Consider the following 23,635-nt stretch of genomic DNA (forward strand, 5'->3'; position numbering starts at 1 on the left):
CTCTCTAAAATAAATAAATAAAATCTTTAAAAAATAAAAAAGGAAATAAATTTTATTATATATATGCATAAGGAATTTGGGGGATGATACTCAAGAATCTCAAGAACAGTGAATATACCTTTGGGGAAACAGATTAAGGTCTTGGTAAGGAGATATTGTGGGGCACGTGGGTGGCTCAGTCAGTTAAACATTTGCCTTTGACTCAGGTCATCATCTCAGGGTCCTGGGATTAAGCCCTAGGTCAGGCTCCCTGCTTAGTGGGAAGCATGCTTCTCCCTCTTACTCTGTAGCTACCCCTGCTTGTGCGCTCTCAAATAAAAATAAATAAATAAATAAAAATAAATAAAATCTTTAAAAAGAAAAAGAGAGAGGCTTTTTATTGTACACTCTTTGGTAAAACTGAATTTTTAAAGACACATTCATACATTATTTTTCAATTAAAAACAAGATAAATTTTTCAAATTGACTTAGATATAGAAGAAACATTAATGAATTCAGAAACACATCCCAAGTCATTCAAATATAAAAAGTATGTTTAAGAAAAGTATATTCCTGGGCACTCAGGTGGCTGAGCCAGTTAAGCGTCTGCCTTCGGCTCACGTCATCATCTCAAGGTCCTAGGATGGAGCCCCGAGTTAGGCTCCCTGCTCTGCAGGGAGTCTGCTTCTCCCTCTCCCTCTTTCAAATAAATAAAATCTTTTTTTTTTTTTTTAAAGATTTTATTTATTTATTTGACAGAGAGAGAGAGATCACAAGTAGGCAGAGAGGCAGGCAGAGAGAGGGGGAAGCAGGCTCACTGCTGAGCAGAGAGCCCGATGCGGGGCTCGATCCCAGGACCCTGAGATCATGACCTGAGCCGAAGGCAGAGGCTTAACCCACTGAGCCACCCAGGCGCACCTCAAATAAATAAAATCTTAAAAAAAAACAAAAAACAAAAAAAAACAGTATGTTCCTTTTGTAGCCCCCCAAAGTAGATTTTTAAAAATATTTGTTAATCTTTATGTTTAAATATATAATAAAAGAACGCTTTCAAAAACAAAACTAACAAAAACTCAACAACAAAAGAATTCCCCAATCGGTAATATGAAACCCTCAGGTAAAGGAGTAGGGGATTCCCCAGCTTGTCTGAGTCCTTAAAAAATGACAGTCAACCCAGAGATATACTATTTTGTCGTTCCAGTCAAAGTCACGTGCATGATGTACCTACCGAATCAGCGGCCAAATGGTTATTTGAATTGGTGAACTCTGATACCAGCTCATCAGCCACTTCATTATATGACGTTGTACCTTTCCGCTGAACTTTCTCACACACTTTCATGGAAAAATGTCTCAAGCCTTTTCCATTTTTATCTCCTTTTTTGCTTCGTTTACTAAAAGAGAAAAAAGTACATATTTATATACTAGACTTCCTTTATAAAACTAATGGGAGAATATAGTAATTTGATTCCTGCTTTAAGTGGTAAATTTTAAATTGAATTCGAATGAAAAAATGTTTTAAACTTAATTTTTGCCTTAAAGCAAAATAAAGTATGAAGTTGAGTGTTTTCTATACACATCATTCATTTATTCAATAAATATTTACTGACCAGTTACTTACTATTATGTGCAAGGTACTATTCTACATACTGGGAATAAATCCATGAGAAGAACAGACAAAAACACTGCCCTGGTAGTTACATATTTACCTTTTTTGTATTCTGTGTGTGCCACAGTTCTTTTTCACGTAAAATTAAAAGTACCACTATTCTCAGTTTCATTTATCTACTCAAATTTCAAACAGAGGTCATTGGTATTAATAAAAGATCTAAGTCTTCAATTATTTTAACTTTGGTTAATGCTTAGTCCTAAACTCTGATAACTTACTCCATTTTCAGGGGTTCAATTTAGTTCTACCAATTTCTGAGTGCCAACTGTATGCCAAGAACTGCAGTAGGAACTAGAATACAAAAATGACAACTGAGGCAAAATCCTTTCCCTTAGTATGAATCTCATTGGGGGGGTGGGGGGAAGACAGTGGAGAACAAATCAGACCTATAAGGACAGACAGTTCCAATGTAGTAAGGTTAAGTGCCAAGACAAAGTTATTTACAAGTTCATGGGAACTGAGAAGAGGGACATCTTATCTAACTTAGAGGAGAAAGATTTGCTGGAATAAGAGCCAAGTGAAAACAATCAACAAAATGAAAAGGCAACCTATGGAATGGGAGAAAATATTTACAAACCCTTTATCTGACAGGGGGTTAATAGCCAAAATAGCTAAGGAACTCCAACAACTCATTAACAAAAAACCCCCAAATAACCCAATTAAAAATAGGCAAAAGTCATAGAAGTTTCTCCCAAGAGAACAAACAAATGGCCAACAGGTGTATGAAAAGGTGCTCAACATCACTAATCATTAGAGAAATGCAAATCAAAACCACAATGAGGTATTACCCTCACATCTGTTAGGATGGCTATTAAAAAATAAAGCAAAACAAACAAGATAAGCACTGGTGAAAATGTGGAGAAATTAGAACCCTGGTACACTGTTGGTGGGAATGGAAAATGGTACAGTCGCTATGAAAAAAATATGGAGGCTCTCAAAATATTTAAAATAGAATTTCCAGGGGTGCCTGGGTGGCTCAGTGGGTTGGGCCTCTGCGTTCGGCTCAGGTCATGATCTCAGGGTCCTGGGATTGAGCCCCACATCGGGCTCTCTGCTTAGTGGGGAGCCTGCTCCCCTCTGCCGCCGCCTGCCTCTCTGCCTACTTGTGATCTCTCTCTCTGTGTCAAATAAATAAATAAAATCTTTTAAAATAAACAAACAAACAAACAAATAAAATAGAATTTCCATATGGTCCAGTGATCCCGTTTCTGGGTATATATCCGAAAGAACTGAAATCAGGATCTCAAAGAGGTATCTGCACTCTCGTGTTCATTGAGCATTATTCACAATAGCCAAGAAATGGAACTAACCTAATGTCCATAGGCAGATAAAAGGATTTAAAAATGTGGCATATACCTACAATGGAATATTATTTGGCCCTAAAAGAGAATAAAATCCTGCCATATGTGACAACATGGATGAAGCTGGAGGACATTATAGCCAATCGCAGAAGGACAAATAATGCATATCTCACTTATATAAGGTATGTAAAACAGTCAAACACGTAGAAGCAAAGAGTAGAATGATGCTTGCCAGCGCCCCCAGGGAAAGGGAAAACAAGGAATTGCTCAACACATTCAATGAAGTTTCAGTTAGGCAAGAAGAGCAAGTTCTAGATTCTGCTATACAACATAGTACGTATGGTTAATGATAATGTACACTTAAAAAAGTTGTTGGAGGTAAATCTCGTAAGTGTTTTCACCGCCGCCACCACCAAAAGAGAACTGTCAAGTGAAGGAAGTTAGTAAGGGCAACTAGGCAGAAGCAGCAGCAGTACACACATGGGAGAGTGCAACAGATGATAAATGTTCAGAGACTTAGAAACAAACAGTGCAGTATTACCAGAAGATAAAGTACAAGGCAAAAGATGAACCAGAAAGGGAAACAAGGGGCCAGGCCCATAAATGCCATGCAAATGAACCTGTACTTTATCACCTTTAGTATAATTATATTCACTTACAAATTATTTACACATTTGGAGTGCCTGGGTGGTTCAGTCATTAAACATCTGCCTTCAGCTCAGGTTATGATCCCAGGGTCCTGGGATCGAGCCCCACATCGGGCTCCCTGCTCAGCGGGAAGCCTGCTTCTCGCTCTCCCATTCTCCCTGCTTGTGTTCCTTCTCTCATTGTGTCTCTGTCAAATAAATAAATAAAATCCTTTTTTTTTTTTTAAGATTTTATTTATTTATTTGACAGAGAGATCACAAGTAGGCAGAGAGGCAGGCGAGAGAGAGGGAGAAGCAGGCTCCCTGTCGAGCAGAGAGCCCAATGCGGGGCTCAATCCCAGGACCCTGGGATCATGACCTGAGCTGAAGGCAGAGGCTTAACCCACTGAGCCACCCAGGCTCCCCAATAAATAAAATCTTTAAAAAAAAATCATTTACACATTCTACTGTCTTATATACATTAAGAAACAGACTAAATGTACTTTTTAAAAGAATGAAGGACAGATACCTACTTTCTTTTTTTAATTTTTATTTATATCTATTTATTTATTTTTAAGGATTTTATTTATCCATTTGAGAGAGAGTGTGAGAGACAGCATGAGAAGGGAGAAGGTCAGAGGGAGAAGCAGACTCCCTGGAGCTGGGAGCCTGATGCAGGACTCAATCCTGGGACTCTCGGGGTCATGACTTGTGCTGAAGGCAGTCACTCAACCGAATGAGCCACCCAGGAGCCCTAGATATCTTTCTTTTTCCCCACATTCCCAAAGAATCACCTGTGGTCACAGACTACTACTACTATTACCACTAACTACTACTACTACTACTACTACTACTGAAATACTGGGAAGCCACTAAAGGTAACATGGTAAAATTGTCAGTCAGGCAGAGATTCTGGCTGCAAAGTAGAAAATGCCATTTATGAGGCGACAAAAGCAGAGACCAGATGAGAGGTAAGCCTAGGAAGAAATATCGACTCTTGAAATTGGGGCAACTAGATAAGTAGGGTTGAATAAAAAGAGATGGATTTGTGTAAATTTTAAAGATGAACATTTATTTTTATCTTTACTAAGTGACTGGTTGATACGAATGTTAAGAAAGAGGGAAGTGAGAGAACGACTCTTAGAAAGGGGGTCATTTATTGAGATCCAGGAGACAGGAACACAGTCATGAGCTGCATTTTAAGCCTCCTCATCCACATGGTCCAATACCTAGGTATGATCCGCATGTAGCTATCGAGCACATGAAATCTGGGAAGCCTAAATTAAGATGACTTCACTGAATTTCCAAGACTTGTATGAGAAATGAATGTTAAATACCTCATGGATATTTTTTACACTAATTACATGTTGAAATATATTTTAGATATATTAGATTAAATAAGAGATATAAAAATTAATTTCAGGGGCGCCTGGCTGGCTCAGTTGGTAGAGCACGCTGACTCTTGATCTTGCACTGGGAAAGTGAGCCCCATTCTGGGTGAGGAGATTACTTAAAAATAAAATCTAAAAAATAAAAACAAATGTGAAATTAATTTTAAAACTGGCTATTAGAAAATTAAAAATTACATGTGCCTTGCATTACATTTTTTTTGGTCAGCAATAATATTGAATTTGACATGTCAGTGGAATAGCCCAACAGGTATAATCAATAGATAATCAAAGATGTAAGTCTCACTTTTAAGTGAGCTTATAGGACAGGTCACTTCCAAACTCATCAGCATGTGTACCCATGCCAACCTTCTTCCTAGAAGTCTTAGAGGATGAGGTATCCCTCTTTGTTATTAAATCTAACTTCCTTTTTTATTTTATTTTTTAGAAAGATTATTTATTTATTTATTTGACAGACAGAGATCATGAGTAGGCAGAGAGGCAGGCAGGCAGAGAAGGGAAGCAGGGTCCCCGCCGAGCAGAGAGCCCGATGTGGGGCTTGATCCCAGGACCCCGAGATCATGACCTGAGCTGAAGGCAGAAGCTTCAACCCACTGAGCCACCCAGGCACCTCTAACTTCCTCTTTTAAGGTAACAGCTTTATTGAAATATAATTCACATACTGTAAGCTCTATTTTTTAAAGTATACAATTCAGCAGCAACCATCAGCACAATCTAATTTCTTCACCCTAAAGAGAAACCCTGCACCCACTGACAATCATGCCTCATTCTCCCAGACCCTCTTCCTTCTTTTTCTCCTCTCTCTCTCTCCTTTCTTCCTTCTTCACTTCTCCCTCTCCCCTTTCCTCCGTCCCTCTAAGCAGGTTTCACGCCCAGTGTGATACCCAATGTGGGGCCTTAACTCATGACCCTGAGATCAAGACCTGAGCTGAGATCAAGAGTTGGATGCTCAACTGACTGAGCCACCCAGGCACCCCCAGAGTCAACTTTTCAACCTGAAAATTTCACTCCAGTGCTTCTATTTCTGTATTGTTTGCTCTTCTTGAGCTGTTCTATCCAGTGTTTTGTTTTTAATATATAACTTTATTTTGAAACTGGAATCTGATCCAGACTCTAGATCCAATTTACCACAATAAAGGAAATAGCAAGGACAGAATAACACATTAAACTATACTACAGGGATTCAATAAGCAAATTCTTTAGGCTTTTCCTTTAGGATATATAATGTGGTTTCTTCAACTCAAAATTGTAGTGGGAATAAAGGAGGGAGGGAGGGAGGGAAAAAGAGAGTGAAGGGGGAAAATAATAACAAGGGGAATCTACAGATTTTCTAAGACATATAAATTTATTTAAATCCTGATTCAAATAAAACACATACACACAGACGTGCATGTGCGCACCAGTTATGTGGGAGTCTGGGAAAACAGCAATAGCAGCAGAGTTTTCAAACTCTCCAAATCCCCACATAAAAACAGAACAACTAGAGGGGCGCCTGGGTGGCTCAGTGGGTTGAGCCTCTGCCTTCAGCTCAGGTCATGATCTCAGTTCTGGGATCGAGTCCCACATCGGACTCTCTGCTCAGCAGGGAGCCTGCTGCCTCCTCTCTCTCTCTCTCTCTCTCTCTCTCTGCTTGCCTCTCTGCCTACTTGTGATCTCTCACTGTCAAATAAATAAATAAATCTTAAAACAAAAACAAAAACAAAAACAAAAAACAAAACAGAACAACTAGAGAGCAAAAGACAAAACGCTATGACTACATTTACAACAAAACCAGATGACAAGGTATCTTCAACAAGCCCCAGAATACAAACCACCAATACCCCAAAAGTCTGCACAATAAAGAAATCCTTAGTGGGGCTGCACCTAAAGGAACTCAGAACAGGATAATCCCAAAATAGCCATCAAGAATTTGCCAGAAAGCATAACAGGTCAATTTGAGAGCATCAGTTCAAACAAGGAGATTTACCCTCTTCAATACCAGCTGAGTGCAAGGACCACAACAAGGTTCCAACGATCCCGTCTGTAGGACTCCCACAACTGATATTCAAGAGAAAAATGACAAATACTGGAGGTAGACAAAGTATCTACGGACAGTAAGAGTATCTGAAGAAGAAAACCAAAGCAAGAAAACAGAATACTAAATGCTAAATTCAAGAATATGTTCAGAAATAAAAGAAGAAAAGAATGTCAACCCACAATGACTAGTACCAAAACATTCTGGCAAAATTCCAAATTTCAAAGAAAAAGAATCCTTTATGCATCTAGAAGAAAAGAGTATCAGTTTTTTTTTTAATAGCAAGGCATTATGCTAGAAGAAATAAATGTATTTAGGAAATTGAGAGAAAGTATGAACCAAGGACTTTTGTATCCAGTGAAACTGACTTAATTCAAATATAAAATGCGCAAAACCCAGGGATTATTATTCCCATAAGCTCCTTCTGAAGAAACTACCAGAGCACAAGCTTCAGACAAGCAAAATGACTAGAGAGACATTCACATAATGCCTGGTGATGTTACCTATAGATCTAAGACTAAATGAGGGCCGGGAGGAAAGAGTACAGTATACTACAGTGGGGTAACACTGCGGATAAAGTACAACTATTAAAAAAACGGGGAGGGGGCATCTGGGTGGCGCAGACGGTTAAGCTTTCAACTCTTGGTTTCAGCTCAGGCTGTGACCTCAGGGTCCTGGGATAAAGCCCTGTGTTGGACTCCATGCTCAGCAAGGAGCTGTCTAAGGCACTCTCTCCCTCTTCCTCTGCCTCTCCCCCAACCCTTGCTGGCCCTCTCTTTCTCCCTCTCTCAAATCTTTAAAGGAAACTGGGGAGAGAACAGAGAGAGCACATGTAAAAAAATTTTAATGTTTTTAGTAACCACAATAATGATAATATTACTATTATTTGGGACATTAAGTGATGTAATATGGGATAAAACCAATGAAGTAATTATCATATATACTAATTCTATTACCTTTTCATCCCCTTAGTCCTTAAAAATCAGGATTCTCAGTATGGAAGAAAGGGGAATGAGATGTAATGGAGAAGAGGTTTAGTAAGATTTGCACTGGAATTATCAATATGAACCCATGAAGTATTACATGAAGTATTATATCCTGGTTCTGTCCATTTAAAAGGACTAGAAAAAAATGACCAATCTGGTAGCAGTGAGCATCTGCAGCCCCAATTGGAGCCTAACATATAATTCTCCCTAAAGGAAATCAGGGCTTCTTAGAAAAATGGCTGATTCTAGGTATAGGGCAGGAAACATATAAGATGAACTTGGAACATCTTATAATACCGCGTCACAAGCATCAAAGACTACCAGGGTCCTGTCTAAAGGACTTAAGAGTCAATTAGAAGAGGCTCCCACTAGCCAAACATGGGACAATTTAAGGTTCGATTGTGATAGTAACTGCAATGTATGAAACCCATCAAGTATGGTCAAATTCATGAATTCATAATGACGCTTTTAAAAGGAAAGATTTGGTCATCTTTGGAGGAAGACCAGGAACAAGTTCATCATCTTGAAAACTGGCCAATAAATGGAAGGGATCAAGCATTTATTCTGCTTTCTTATATGAACTGTACCTCCAGGTAAAGAAATAGAAGAGCTGAAGTGTCTTTATATGAAAGTAGTGGCAGTACTTAGAATGATACTAATTGCAACCCACAATGAATTAATAGGTACAAGCATTAAGCATCAGTGGTGTGCACATCATAAAAAGAGAGACAATGGAAGAACATACCACTATCTATCCTTGCCAAGGCACAAACGTCAGTCTGATAAAGTCACTAAATCTTACTGCCAAACTACAGGAAATACAGAAAATAGGAATATATTGAGATAGACATCAGTATGAAATCAGTGAAATCTAGACTGTGGGAAACTGCATAAGTCAAACAGCCTAGTTTCAACAACTAAAACGAGGAAAATAATGGGACAGAAGGGATCTATATATAAAAGAGATATCAACTTTTTTTTAACGGACAAGACTAAAATGTGCGAAAGGATGCACATTTAGGTAACGAAACTATCTGAATCTTCAAGGAAGTGATTACTCTAAATATCAGGATATTTATAGCACAGAGAGGGTATAGTGATTAGGAGGGGGCACATGAAGGGACCTCTGGGTTCTACTTCTTGATCTGGTGATGGTTACAAGACTATGCCATAAAGTAATTTATTAGTCATACTTCTGCTTTTTGGTGATCTTTCTGTATCTGAATCTTGTTTTTTAAAAAAGCAAACAAACATGACATTTCAAACAACTAGAAATCTGAAGACTTACTACATATTTGGTATTAATTATTGTTAATTTTCCTAGGTGTAATGATATTTAAAATATTTAAATAAAATAATAATGATGTTTAAAAAGGAGTCTTTTGGGGCGCCTGGGTGGCTCAGTGGGTTAAGCCTCTGCCTTCAGCTCAGGTCATGATCTCAGGGTCCTGGGATCGAGCCCCGCATTGGGCTCTCTGCTCAGCAGGGAGCCTGCTTCCCCCTCTCTCTCTGCCTGCCTCTCTGCCTACTTGTGATCTCTCTCTCTGTGTCAAATAAATAAATAAAATCTTTAAAAAAAAGTAAAAAATAAAAAGGAGTCTTTTTAGATGTAAGTACAGAAAGATTTATGATGAAAATGATTTACTTTATAATAAAACAGGAGGGGGTATATATAAAATAAGATATGCCATGGACTGATTATTGTTGAGGGTCAGAGACATGCACATAAAAGGTTCATGATATGAGTCATCTACTTTAATATTTTTAAATTCTCTAAAATAAAGAGTTTAAAAAAAGGGGAGAGAAAAGAATGGTTTGAGCCTATTTTTGATAACTTACATTGGATTAGCCCTTAGCCTCAGTCTCTTATACTTAGCCCAGCTTTCTCAGGGGGGGTCTTTATAATTCACAATACTATATTAGTACAAAGGAGAACTCAGTTAATATGATGCGTGACTGTGGATCCTACCACAGTTCTCATCTAAGTGAGTGACAGGACCATCTACCCTATCACCCAAGCCAGAAATGAGATTCAACCTACGTTCTTCTATTCTTCTAAAGGCACTTTCTATCAAATCAATCTAATTCAATCAGATCTAATCTAAATCAAGTCCTAAATAGCTTTTCAATTCAACTTCTCTGTGTTCCCACTGCCCTAGTTCAGGCCCTCATAATGACTCTCAGAATAGAACTAGAACCTCATAAGTGTTCTTTTCTGTGCCATCTAGAGGCATTCCAACCTTCTACAGGGCCACTATGGTGATCTTTCTTTTCTTTTTTAAAGATTTTATCTGAGAGAGTGAGTAAGTGTGAGGGGCGCCTGGGTGGCTCAGTCAGTTAAGCATCTGCCTTTGGCTCAGGTCAGGATCCCAGGGTCCTGGGATTGAGCCCCGCATTGGGCTTCCTGCTCAGCGGTCATTCTGCCCACCCCCCCTCCAGCTTGGGCTCTCTCTTTCAAATAAACAAATAAAATCTTAAAAAGAGAGAGAGAGAGTGAGCCAGCCTGACCGGGGAGGTTGGGTAGAGGGATAGGGAGAAGCAGATTCCCTGGTGAGCAGGGAGCCTCATTTGGGGCTCCATTCCAGGACCCTGGGATCTTGACCTGAGCTGAAGGCAGATTTAACTGACTGAGCCAACAAGGCACCCCATAAGTAGTTACATTTTTAAAAAATTCATTTATTTGTTTTAGAGAGTATGAGTGGGAAGGAGAGGGGGAAAGAATCTGAAGCAGACTGCACTGAGCGTGGAGCCCCACAGGGGACACAATCCCACGACCCTGAGATCATGACATGAGCCAAAACCAAGAATGGGATGCTCAAATGACTGAGCCACCCCGGCACTGCAAGTAATTTGATTTTTTAAAGAATCTTCCAATTCCTGTGTGCTACATATATTTTCACACAAAGCCCACTCTATGCTGATTTGCCCTTAGAATTTGGGGTATTCAGAAACAAATGGCTAGCCACATATAAATTTATATAATTAGTGAAAGTTAGGTGACAAAGGTAAATGCTATGAATTGCTAATGGGAGTGCATGAGTTATTTTGAAAGAAATATGTTATGTATGGGATTTTACATTTCTGCTAAGAATTGGACAATGGTCTAAAGTAAATAAAAATCTCAACTCCATATTTATGAACTTCTTCAAAACCAGGGATGAAGCAAGGTGGTTGTTTTTCATGTAATCCTAAATCTTTTTAAAAAGGGAGCAAGAGGGGTGCCTGGATGGCTCAGTGGGTTAAGCCTCTGCCTTCGGCTCAGGTCATGATCCCAGGGTCCTGCGATCGAGCCCCACATTGGGTTCTCTGCTCAGTGGGGAGCCTGCTTCCCCCTTTCTCTCTGCCTGCCTCTTTGCCTACTTGTGATCTCTGTCTGTCAAATAAATAAATAAAATCTTTAAAAAAAAAGGGGGGGGAGCAATAAGATAATCATAGGGTAGTTCAGGGTGATCACCTGACAAATTTGCCCTCTACAGGCAGAATGAATAATTTCATTTTTTTATAATTTTTTTATGGATAATTTTTTTTAAAGACTTTGTTTATTTGACAGAGAGAGACAGAGAGAGAGGGAACACAAGTAGGAAGACTGGGAGAGGGAGAAGCAGGCTTCCCACCAAGCAAGGAGTCTGATGTGGGGCTCAATCCCAGGACCGTGGGATCATGACTCGAGCTGAAAGCAGACGGTTAACCGACTGAGCCACCCAGATGCCCCCAAACACGGATAATTTTTTAAAAAAGATTTTATTTATTCATTTGAGAGAGAGCATGAGCGGAGGAGAGAAAAGGCAGAAGCAGATTACCGGCTCAGCAAAGAGCCTAACACAGGGCTTGATCCCAGGATTCTCACGACCTAAGCAGGAGGAGGATGCTTAACCATCTGCACTACCCAGGTGCCCCAGACATGGATAATATTTAAAGGAAGAAACTAAACACAGTTCTTAAATAGGAACAACTAGACTTTTAACAACTTTTAAAAGCTGAGGAACATACTCTTGAAACAAAGACAACCTACATGGAATAATTTTATAAGATTATTCAGTGCATGAAATGATAATAAACTTGAAAAAAAAAACTGGTTAAATATATATATGGGAAAGAGAGGGGGGAAGAACTGAAGCAGACTCTGCACAGAGGATGGAGCCCCACAGGGGACTCAATCCCACGGCCCTGAGATATATTCCTAATTATACAGTTTTCAACAGTTAACTTTATTTAACTTAGACCCACAGTACTCTTCCATCTGAAAAACAGAACTACAAGTAACCACCTCACAAGGCTGCTGTGAGGATTAAATTATCCAGCAGCTGATTTTTCTCTTTGAGCTCCCAGAATTTTCACAAGCAATACAAAACTGAAGGATACCACTCAGCACTGGCTGAATCAAGAAATAAGGTTTGTTCTTTGGAAGGCTGACAGAACATCATGCCCAAAACAAACCCAACCAATAACACATTAAGATTCAACAAAAATAAGAATAGCTTATACCTGCAGTACATAAACAGGAGATTGCTCCTGCAACCAAGTCTATAAAAGATTCTCTGACAGTTAAGGAACAACGCCTCTACTTAATGTTCTAAAGGAACATTGAAAGGTATAAAAACTCAACAACAAAAACAACTGAATTAAAAAATGGGCAAGGGACTTGAATAGACATTTCTTCAAAGGAGATATACAAATGGCCAATAAGACCTAAAAAGATGCTCAACATCAGTAATCATTAGGGAAATGCAAATGAAAACCACAATGAGATTAGGATGGCTATTATCAAAAAGTGTTATGAGAACGTGGAGAAACTGGAACCTTTGTACACTGCTGTTGACAATTTAAATGGTACAGTCACTGTAGAAAATACTAGGATCTTGCCTAATATATAAAGAACTAATATAAAGAACTCTAATTCTAATATAAAGTTGTAATATAAAGAACTCTTACAACTCAATAACTAAAGACCAAAGGATATGGAAAGACTTCTTCAAAGAAGATATACAAGGGTCCTATAAACACATGAAGAGATGCTCAACATCATTAGCCATTAGAGAAATGAAAATCAAAACCATAATGAAATATCATTTCACATTCACAAGGATGGCTATAATAAAAAAGACAAATAACACACACTGGAAAGGATGCAGAGAAACTGGAACCCGTTGCTGGGAGGAATGTAAAATGGTACAGCTACTCTGGAAGACAGCCTATTCAAAAGGCTAAAGAATTATCATTTGATCTTGCAATTCCATTCCTAGGTATATACAAAAGAGAAATGACAAATCACAAATGTTCATAGCAGCATAACTCAAATATCCATCATTAATGAACAAATACACAAAATGTGGTATGTCCATACAATGGAATAAAAATGAGTAATGTATTAATATATGCTACAACATGGATGAACCTTGAAAATATGTGGAATGAAAGAAGCCAACCACAAGTTTAATCAAGGCAGAGTTCTGTTTCCTTGAAACCAATTCTCTTAAGTTTCAGCCCTAGGGAACAAATGTCTTTGGTGTTAATACCTGCATGTGTGGAAATGAAATGAGAGGTACAAGGGGATTTGGTGGGTTGGGAAGCTTCAGTTGGCGCAGGTGCTCCATAGATAGTCTTCATTTCATTACCCTCACTACTTCCCTCATTAATTCATTCTCGCTTTTTATACTTGTCACCTCTAAGCCTAGAGCTTCTCCATTATCAGTCAGAATAGGGGAGAATAGCTTCCATTTCCAATTCTGACTTTTCCTATGCATATTTTGGGATGTAGATTTCTCTACTACCACTTGTTCTTCATTATAGTCACGTAGGCTTTCATCTTGTACTTGGAAAATCTATATCTCTACCACTTTTTATAGCACTTTGAGAAATTTATTTCCTTTTACTATTTTTTACATGAAAATTCCAATAGGATTTTAGGGTTTGGGGGTGTAAACATAGTATTCAGTCTATCACCTTAAACTGGAAGCTTACTATCTAAATCTTAAATCTTTTCTTAGAATCAAGCTCTTTGAAACATCAAGACCCTCTTTCCAAATAACACCAAAATATGGCCGTGGGGTATAAATGCTATGATCTTTATTAGTCCATAAATGAAGTAGGAAGTATTCTTTACCAAATAAAGCCAAATTGAGAAATTTTTAAAAATTTAGAAAAAAACCTAATTGGTATAGTTTTTTTTTTTTAAAGATTTTATTTATTTATTTGACAGACAGAGATCACAAGTAGGCAGAGAGGTAGGCAGAGAGAGAGAGGAGGAAGCAGGCTCCCTGCAGAGCAGAGAGCCCGATGTGGGGCTAGATCCCAGGACCCTGGGATCATGACCCGAGCCGAAGGCAGAGGCTTTAACCCACTGAGCCACCCAGGCGCCCCCTAATTGGTATAGTTTGAAATACATGTTAACTTTTATTAATAATTTCATTTGAAGTATTCAAAAGAATTGTACCCAAAGAATTTCCATGCACTAAACTAGAACCTATAGCCACTGTCTTTATATATTTTCCCAATATAAACTTATTTTTACTTACAAAAATAATTTGTAGTATAAAAATGCATATCCCAAGTAGAAGTTATTAAAAAAAATCTATTCAGATAAGGAATTATATATAATAAAAACCTTATTTCCCATTTAAATGAGCCAACTAGAAACAGTTAAATCAGCAAAATAATTTAATTTGGTAATTCAGTAAAATAGTTTAGGAAAAAACTCTACTTTCCTGAAGTATATATCCATCAATGTTGCATCAATCCAGGACTGAAATGGGAAATAAATGTTTATTCCTTATGGATCTTCACTCTCTCCCTCCCTCCACATTCAGGCTTGTGACCATTTACATGCTGATGATACTACTTATATACTAGTGATAACATCACTTAGATAACTAATAAACTTCATATCAAAACAAAATTCCTTCCCAAATGCACTCTGAACTACAGTAAATGTAAAGCATAATCAGTCACCCAGCTGTTCATACAAAAAACCAAGAGCCATCCTTTATTTCTCCTCTTCCTTCTTTCAATCTATCAATAAATCTTGTTGGTTCTACTGCCATGGTTTATCCATTTTTTTCCCATTTCCACTGCAGGGCCCCCTGTCCCCTGCAATAATCTTCTGATTATCCTGCTTCTGTTCTTGTCTCCTTAGAATCCATTTATCCCTCAGCAGTCAGTGTGAGTTAGGTGATGCCATTTCTCTGCTTAAAATCTCCCTTAGAGGGTGCCTACGTGGCTCGGTTGATTGCGTGTCTGCCTTCAGCTCAGGTCATGATTCTGGGGTCCTGGGATCAAGCCCCCAATCAGGCTCCCTGATCAGCAGGGAGTCTGCTTTTCCCTCTCCCTCTGCTACTCTCTTTCCCTCTCTCTCTCTCTCTCTAACAAATAAATAAATAAAATCTTTTAAAAATAAAAAAATTCTCCTTAGGAAAGAACCCATCTCCCTACCAGGACCTATACAAGGCCTTTCATCATGATCTGACTCCTGCCTACCTCTCCACCCTTATCTTACTCTTTGCCTTTCTCACTTTTCCCAAATACATCAATCTAGTTCCTCATTTGGGAGCTTTATTTACATTTGCTGTTCCCTCTGCCCAGAATCCCTGGCTCATCCATGTCACTAAGCTATTTACATGACTGCTTCTTTGCTCTTAAATATCACTTTCTTAGGAGGCCTTCTCCAATGTAGTTGCCATCACCTTTCTTATTTTTTTGTATCCATCTATTATAATCTAAAAATAATCTTATATATTACTCCCACACACACAAGAGAAGCTCTCTTAAGGGCAGACTTACCTATCTTGTTTATAATTCTCTTCAATACTTAGAACATAACAGTTAAGAGATATTCAGATGTTTGCTGAATGACAATTTCCTAAACATCACTGAAGCAATACAGGTATTAACTATACTGAGTTTCCTTATTAGCTTATTATAGTTTAAATTATATTAGTTAATTACAAATTATCAGTTTATTATAAATAAGTCGAGTTTTAACTTTCCACCAACAGAAAGATATTAAGATTACATGAGCACAAAGGAAGAATACGCCACCACTGTGCTCCATCTTATTCATGTAAGACAGGAACAGAGAAAAACACCCACAGACTGCCATCACTTCCTCTGGGGCACCCCGGACCTTCTTCCCACAGCAGAGGTCCCAAAAGGAAAATCACATGTATCTGGAAGAGATGCATGTAGAAGACACCACCAGATTCTGTCCAAAGGAGGAAAGAGAAAGTGAACAAACATCTTTCAGGATTAAAACCCCAGACCAGACCAAAAGGAGGATTTTCATACCTTCTTCTACAAGCTCTTTGAAAAGAAGTCCAGCGGATCAGAATACAGGGGATAAAATTCATGAGAATCCCTCAATGGATCCTTCACCCACCAAACAAAATTTCTTCAGAAAATGACTTGCTCTCACAAATGATCTTGACAAAGGAACAGCTATGTAAGACATACTTAAAGTTGTACTTCAAGTAGTAAGATGAGGATAAAAAGCCTCATATATATTGATGTATGTCAGTTATAATTTATATCAGTTATGAATACATCAACATATTGATGTATAAATCCCTGAAGAAAATGAATACAAATACTTCCTAAATCAACATATAGGACACTAAAGAGCTAAAGATCCGTCTATGTTTGAGAGAAGGGAGAATGGAAACAAACAAACAAAAACAACTGGAAGAAGGGAAACAAGGACGTTTCATAGCATTATAGAAAAATGCATTTGGAGGAAAATAAACAACTTGTAAAAACAACAACAACCAAAAGAAAATCAGATGTAGTAGACCTGATTGCGGGAGTTGGGGGCTAGGATTCACTATAGTAAAGTTATATTAAAAAAATAAAAAGAATAAAAATCACTAGGAAAGCCAAATCAACGTTTATGCCAACCAATTTAATCTGGCACTTCTGTATGTGAATCTTTAGAGGTCTCTCTTATGAAGCGAGTGTAAAAAGAATCTTGTTTTTTATACTGTTTGCAGTACATAAGTGCCACCAATCATAACTAATGAATAGTGCCATTTTAAGGCCTTAAATATTGCTAAATACATCTGCACAAACTTGTATTTCTGCCCTTTCTGAAGATAAATGCAAAAAAAGACCAGCAGGATTTGGAAAGAGTAGTTTCCATTAAAGAGAAAGAACACTTTGCTCTATATCTCTATTGTGATACAGCATTTCCTCAGACATGATTTTATCTGTTCTAAACAGTTACAAACCAAGAAGCAAGCAACAGATGCCACAAAGGAACTAAAGTTCAGCTGGTGCATATGCAAGAAAACACACATTTTTTATTATATAGCCTCAAGGTCCTCACTCATAGTCCTTTTGATTTTATTTCAGGCTGAATTCTAATACATTTAGCCATCTAGTTTCTCAGTGAAAATTAGAGGTAGCAAACTAGAAAACAGAAAAGACAGAAAACTATCTATTATACTGAGAGCAGATGACCTAACAAAAAAAAAGGAGATTAAAATACCACTGGAAGAAGGGGTTAAAAAAATCTTAGAATCAAAAATAAAATTAAAAAAGCGCAGCTGGCAAGGTTTTATAATTACAACTTTGGAACTCCTGGGTGGCTCAGTTAAATGTCTGACTCTTGATTTCAGCTCAGGTCATGATCTTGGGGTCGTGTAACCCCTGTAATGGGCTCGCTCTCAGTGGAAAGTCTGTTTCTCTTCTGTCTGTCCCCCCAATGTGTGCACATGTGCTTGCTCTCTCTCAAATAAATAAATCTTTAAAGAACATAGTGCAACATTAATACGGTACCTCATCTAGTGGCTTCCATGGCACACTGAAATTTAAGTTCAAATAACGACCCTACGTTTTTAACCCTGGAGCTTCTGACTTGGTAGACATTCATACTGCATTCAACACTCCAAAGCGGATTCTGACGCACACTGAGAAGACTGTCTTAATAGTCTAAGGAAAGATTATACTGTATTCAATATAATAGTTAAGAAATAAGTGAGAACTTAAAATCTTTTTTTTTTTTAAGATTTTATTTATTTGTCAGAGAGAGAGAGAGAGAGAGAGAGCAAGCACAGGCAGACAGAATGGCAGGCAGAGGCAGAGGGAGAAGCAGGCTCCCTGCCGAGCAAGGAGCCCGATGCGGGACTCGATCCCAGGATGCTGGGATCATGACCTGAGCCAAAGGCAGCTGCTTAACCAACTGAGCCACCCAGGCGTCCCAAGAACTTATAATCTTTAAATGTGTTCAATAAAACTTGTTTTTAAAAAGTTTGGGCATGCTGAGGTAATGTGGTATATTCATCTTCCAAGAGGAGAGGGAGAGCTAAAGGACAGACTACCAACAGCCAATTTTGGAACCATTAAATATAATGAATATATGTAATGATAAGTGAAGTAGAACACTCAGTAAGACATGAAATAAAGGCAGAAACTAAATGAAGTTAAAGTTATGCAAAGAAAAATAGCTCTAATTAAACTACAACAATCTGGACAGAAAACTCCTCTCTACACAGTAGCATCTCCCAAACAAAATACTTAACACTTATACTCACCTTTCTGAAAAATCAGAATCTATAAATTCTCTAGCTCGTTTTCTATCACTAAAAAGAAAAAAAAAAAAGATAGCATAAAAAGAACAGATATTTAAACACAATTTTATTTCACGAATAATTTATTGTAACCTGTCTAATTCCACAGCAAATACATCCAAACACAAAATCTAACAAATAGAAAAGATACGTTTTATCATAGGACCAAGAAATCACAACATAATAAATTTTACCACAGGACCAAAAAGATCACAATATAACAACACAGTCTGAAATGAGCTCAATGAAAATGGGAGAAAAATATTGCAGACTTAGAAAAGGCACAGAAGAGTATTAGTCACTATGGAATGACGGAGCAATCATTCCACCCCCAATATAAAGCACTGCTGGGGCTGAAAATATCCAAACCCGGTCATCTCCAAAGTGGGCCAATACACCTGGCATGGGTTTGGCTTTCATGTTATAAACTCTCAAGGCTATGCAGAAATCCAAGGTAACTTTCAGATCCTATGTGGGATAAGGACTGAATAAAGGCCATGGAATTACAGGTGACTGCGTCATTTCATCTCCTTTGATAGTGAAAAAATATGTATACATATGAAACTCTTCTGTCTCTAATGTGTGTGTGCATGTGCATGTATGTATACACATGAACATGTATATGGCTTGAAACGCTTTGCCAGGATTATTTCATCAATTCATTTAACATCTTGGAAATAAGAAAGCTCTTACACAACCAAGATTTACTGTCTGCTTGCTAGAACTCAGAATCATAAGTCAAAGACACAACCACCAGTATAGTATGCCACCACGAAAATGACTTCTCAAGTAAACAAATAAGGTTTGAATCCTTTATCTTATGCGTTTTCTCTTATGGAAAGATGAAAGGCTCAAATGATAAGGAGCAGAGAAAGGCTGGGTTAAGGGTATTTTACAGGCAGAAATGAAACATCTGAAAGTTTGATACTAAAAGTGGTAAATGAGGAGCACAAGGGATACTGATTTAATTGTCCAGTGTTTGAAAAGGATCAAGAGAAAAACTCAGTAAATTTTTTAATATTTTTGGCCTCTTTTTCCTAGTTCCTTTTCTGATGTTTAAGGAAACAAAAATTCACAGGGGGAAATTCTGAGCCAACATTCAATATGCAATTCTTTTCTTAAGTTTGTTAAAACAATATAAAATATAGAATTTGCATCTCCAAAGCAGTTAAATGTCATAATCACAAAAAAAGTAGTCCTTTTTCAGAGCTGAAAGATCAGAAGATTCTGGTACAAATTACTGTATTGTTTTTCTCTACCTAAAAATGGTTGCTCCATAAATGATATTTATCTAAGACATAAAGTGAAATTAAAATAGGTAGTTTTAAAGGCAACACATTAGTTTCTAAGGACTAGGCTAACATAAAACAAGAATGGAAGACAACTCAGTGAGAGAAAAAGATCATAGCTTCAGAAAAAGTTTTAAAAAAGGTAACTTGCAACAACACTCTTACCCTGGGACCCAGCCGGTAGCTTCTGCTATGTGTGTCTGAGTAACCATTGCTGGTGCAGGGGTATATGGACTCCCAATCAGAACACTTCCTGAACTGGTTAGTCTCTGTGGTGTGCTTATAATCTATAAAGTTAGGACACAGAAAATAACATTCTTAGTTATTAAGAAATGCATATAGGCTGAAAATCATGTTGACTGCTAAGCTACATATAAGGAGGAAAACTCACTGCCAAAAACGCACTTAATAGCAATCATCTAAAACATAAGCTTTCACTCACTTATATTCTATGATCTTAAAGCATTAGTAATTGAATACTGCCATGAGGTCACAATACAGGTTTCAGCAAATGAACAGCAATTTGGAAGGATTAAGGTGGCAACTAACAATGTTTTAAAAATTAAAAAAACCCAGAAAGCTGTCTTTGAAATTACAGAACCTAACTGCAGTTGAACTTGAGGTACCCAAACTAGGGCAAGAGTAAATCAGATCTTCATGTCCAAAATATACACAAAGGCATCATACAATTTGGATTATTGTAACAAATGCAATTTTATCTTCTTTTTTCAAGAGCATTTCCTCATGTCAGTAAATATTCTTCACAGAAATTTTGAAGATAGTGAAACATTTTATCATGTGGATTTGTTATCCCCTCCGTTAGCTATATATGGATATTCAATTATCCATTATTATAAGCAATGCTGTGATGGACATTTTTGGACAACGATTTTGGCCTTAGTATCTATTTCCTAAGGACAGACTCTAGAAAGGTAATGGAACTAAGGATATAGACTTTTCAAAAAGCTTCTTGATAGGTGCTACCAAATTGCTGTCCAGGACTTCACTAATAAATAGACCATGTTTTTTCCAAAAATGTTTATAATAATTAGTACAAAAGACAATTTAGCATTCTACTAATATCTTTATAAGTACTTTTGCCATAAAAATAAGGGCAGGCTCCAGTGAGTAGGGGGATTAATGCAACAGCATGGGCCCCACGTTGGTAACTGTTGAAGAATGAGCTGCTGGGCACACAGGGATTCTCTCTCTCTTTTTTTCTTTCCAACCCTGAGGCACAGGACTGCCCTCAACTGGGCAACCGCAGAGCTTCAGATCTCCTCAAGGGAAGAGATTCCATTTTCGTATACTTTTGAAAATTTCCATAACAGCAAAGTTTTGTTTAAGTACCAATTAAGAGAGAAAAGCATCTATGTGAGCTACACACAATTTTTAAATGACAGATCTTCAAAGAAGTAGTTCTATTTCTACTGTCTGATGTAGGTCAAAATACTAATTTTTGTAGCCCTGATCAAATGAAACCTGTTTCTGCAGGCAGGTCTAATTCCAGTCATTAAGTTCGTTGTTAATTTGCTCCATAAGGAACAATGGGAAGGATTCATTTGCATTTCAAACTTAGTCTGGCCTTCATTATCAAAGTTGCATCAACATTTATTCATTTACCAAATACTTAAGAACATTAGTTACCTCCGTTTGTGTATGGCATTTTGCCAATTTGGAGCTAGGGAGATATTACTATATACAAATGCCTAGGAAATAATTTTAGTAAGTTAATTCTATAGTTAAAAAAAAAAAAGACAATAAACACTGATAGATATCTGGAAAATTCTGATTCTCCACAATATTCCAGGGAATATTAAATGAGGAATTTATTTTTAATTTTTATTTATTTATTTATTTATTTTTTAAAGATTTTATTTGTTTATTTGACAGACAGAGATCACAAGTAGGCAGAGAGGCAGGCAGAGAGAGAGGAAGGGAAGCAGGCTCCCTGCTGAGCAGAGAGCCCGACGCGGGACTCGATCCCAGGACCCCGAGATCACGACCCGAGCCGAAGGCAGCGGCTTAACCCACTGAGCCACCCAGGCGCCCTTAAATGAGGAATTTAGAAGCTTACCTCATGAGGAAATATGAATGCTAGATAATAGGTTTGTATCTCCTACCCTTCTACACACCCACCCTACCTCTGCACCTCCATTTCAGTGAAAATCTTTAAGGGTAGATCAAATGTTTGCAGAGCCTAGCACAGAGCTAGGAGATATTCACAGGAAAGGCACAAGAAATATTTGATGAACTGAGACAGAAGACCCAGCTCTTAAAATGAGTAGCTTCTCTGTTCATTAATATGCCAGAAGGACTACATAAAATCCAGTAAGAAAATGCAATATAAAGGACATAGTTCTGGGGCGCCTGGGTGGCTCAGTAGGTTAAAGCCTCTGCCTTGGCTCAGGTCATGATCCCAGGGTCCTGGGATCGAGCCCCATATCCGGCTCTCTGCTAGCAGGGAGCCTGCTTCCTCTTTCTCTGCCTGCCTCTCTGCCTACTTGTGATCCATGTCAAATAAATAAATAAAATCTTAAAAAAAAATAATAAAGGACATAGTTCTTACCAATCATTACATCACATGTTTGTACGTCCTATAACATGCTGACCTTGAGGGTGAAGCTTAAGAAGGAAAATCTGAGTATTTGATCAGTCTCTGGTCTACTCTATTTCTAGAACAGGAGTCTCCACAAAGCAATTCTAATCATCCAAACTTACCCTTGAGACAGACTGCATTATTTGTGCAGTATTATTACTAAGTTCTTTTTCTGTATCTGTTATTAGTAGCCTACAGGCTCAGTTTACCTGATTTAAAGGGCTTTGTAGAAAAAAAAGATGAAGAGAGGAAGGGAAATAGGACATAGGAAAAAACTGGTTATTATTACTGAGAAAGGCTTTGGAAATGAACTGCTATGTTCTGGTTTATTTTTTCTTCCTCAATGTCAGAATGTCCCCTGACATTCTTTGCTGAGCTGACGGTGATTAGCAATATTCTGTTCTTTTCCCTTAGCCTAGTGCCTGCTATGCCCTCAATAGCAGAAATCCTCAATAAACATTTCCTGAATGAACAAACTGGAGGGATGATATACTTCAACTACAAAGACAAGTTAGAAGTTCATGCATAGAAGAGATAGTTCATCTCATAGAAGAGATGCAATGAGTTCCCAATTAGGACAATGACAGTGAACCTTAAATAAAATCAAAGAAAAGCCAACAGAACTTGATCAACCACTGAATACAGGAAAATTATATAGGTGATGAGTCAGATGTGTTTTATAAAACTGAACCTTAATTTTGAAATTCCAAATTGAAATTAGAGGTAAATTAGAGGTAATTACTATATTCAGTTTATCTGATAAGGAAAGTGAACATTTATTTTAAATTCCAGCACTTACCCTCCCCCACCTCCAAAGAAATCGTTAATTTAAATGTAATCATGCAGTTTTTTGACAACGGATTACAGCTGGGCTATGAAAATCATAGAGTAATTGAACCTCATTCTGAAGGTTTTCTGCCTTCAATCAATGTATCTTACATACTACTGCCATCTACAGTAAGAATAGCCAAGAAATTGTTACAGCCTTGTATGGTAGCTACACTGGTGGTGAACAGCATGACGTACAGAGCTGTCCAATCACTCTGCTATATACCTGAAACTGATGTAACCTTCGGTGTCAATGATACTTCACTTAGAAAGCAAGCAAGCAAGCAAAGCCAAGAGAGCTTCTGTATTCTTTTTTTTTTTTTTTAAAGATTTTATTTATTTATTTGATAGAGATCACAAGCAGGCAGAGAGGCAGGCAGAG

General features: G+C 37.8%; 1 protein-coding gene across 9 annotated transcripts in view; it reads right to left on the bottom strand.

Moving 5' to 3' along the window:
* Positions 1-23,635, bottom strand: part of TFDP2 (transcription factor Dp-2) — a 115,841-nt gene that overhangs the window by 19,610 nt on the left and 72,596 nt on the right. For 8 of the 9 annotated variants that reach the window (XM_032852381.1, XM_032852380.1, XM_032852379.1 and 5 more), the window contains 3 exons: positions 19,992-20,113; positions 18,502-18,549; positions 1,208-1,370 (listed from right to left, as the gene is read on the bottom strand). In XM_032852381.1, the coding sequence (XP_032708272.1) occupies positions 1,208-1,370; positions 18,502-18,549; positions 19,992-20,113 (333 nt within the window). The remainder of the gene's footprint in view (positions 1-1,207; positions 1,371-18,501; positions 18,550-19,991; positions 20,114-23,635) is intronic. The other variant, XM_032852384.1, reaches the window with a different exon arrangement.

This window comes from Lontra canadensis, unplaced genomic scaffold (genome assembly GCF_010015895.1).
Source record: "Lontra canadensis isolate GAN:19392208 unplaced genomic scaffold, GSC_riverotter_1.0 scaffold6, whole genome shotgun sequence".
Lineage (NCBI taxonomy): Eukaryota > Metazoa > Chordata > Mammalia > Carnivora > Mustelidae > Lontra > Lontra canadensis.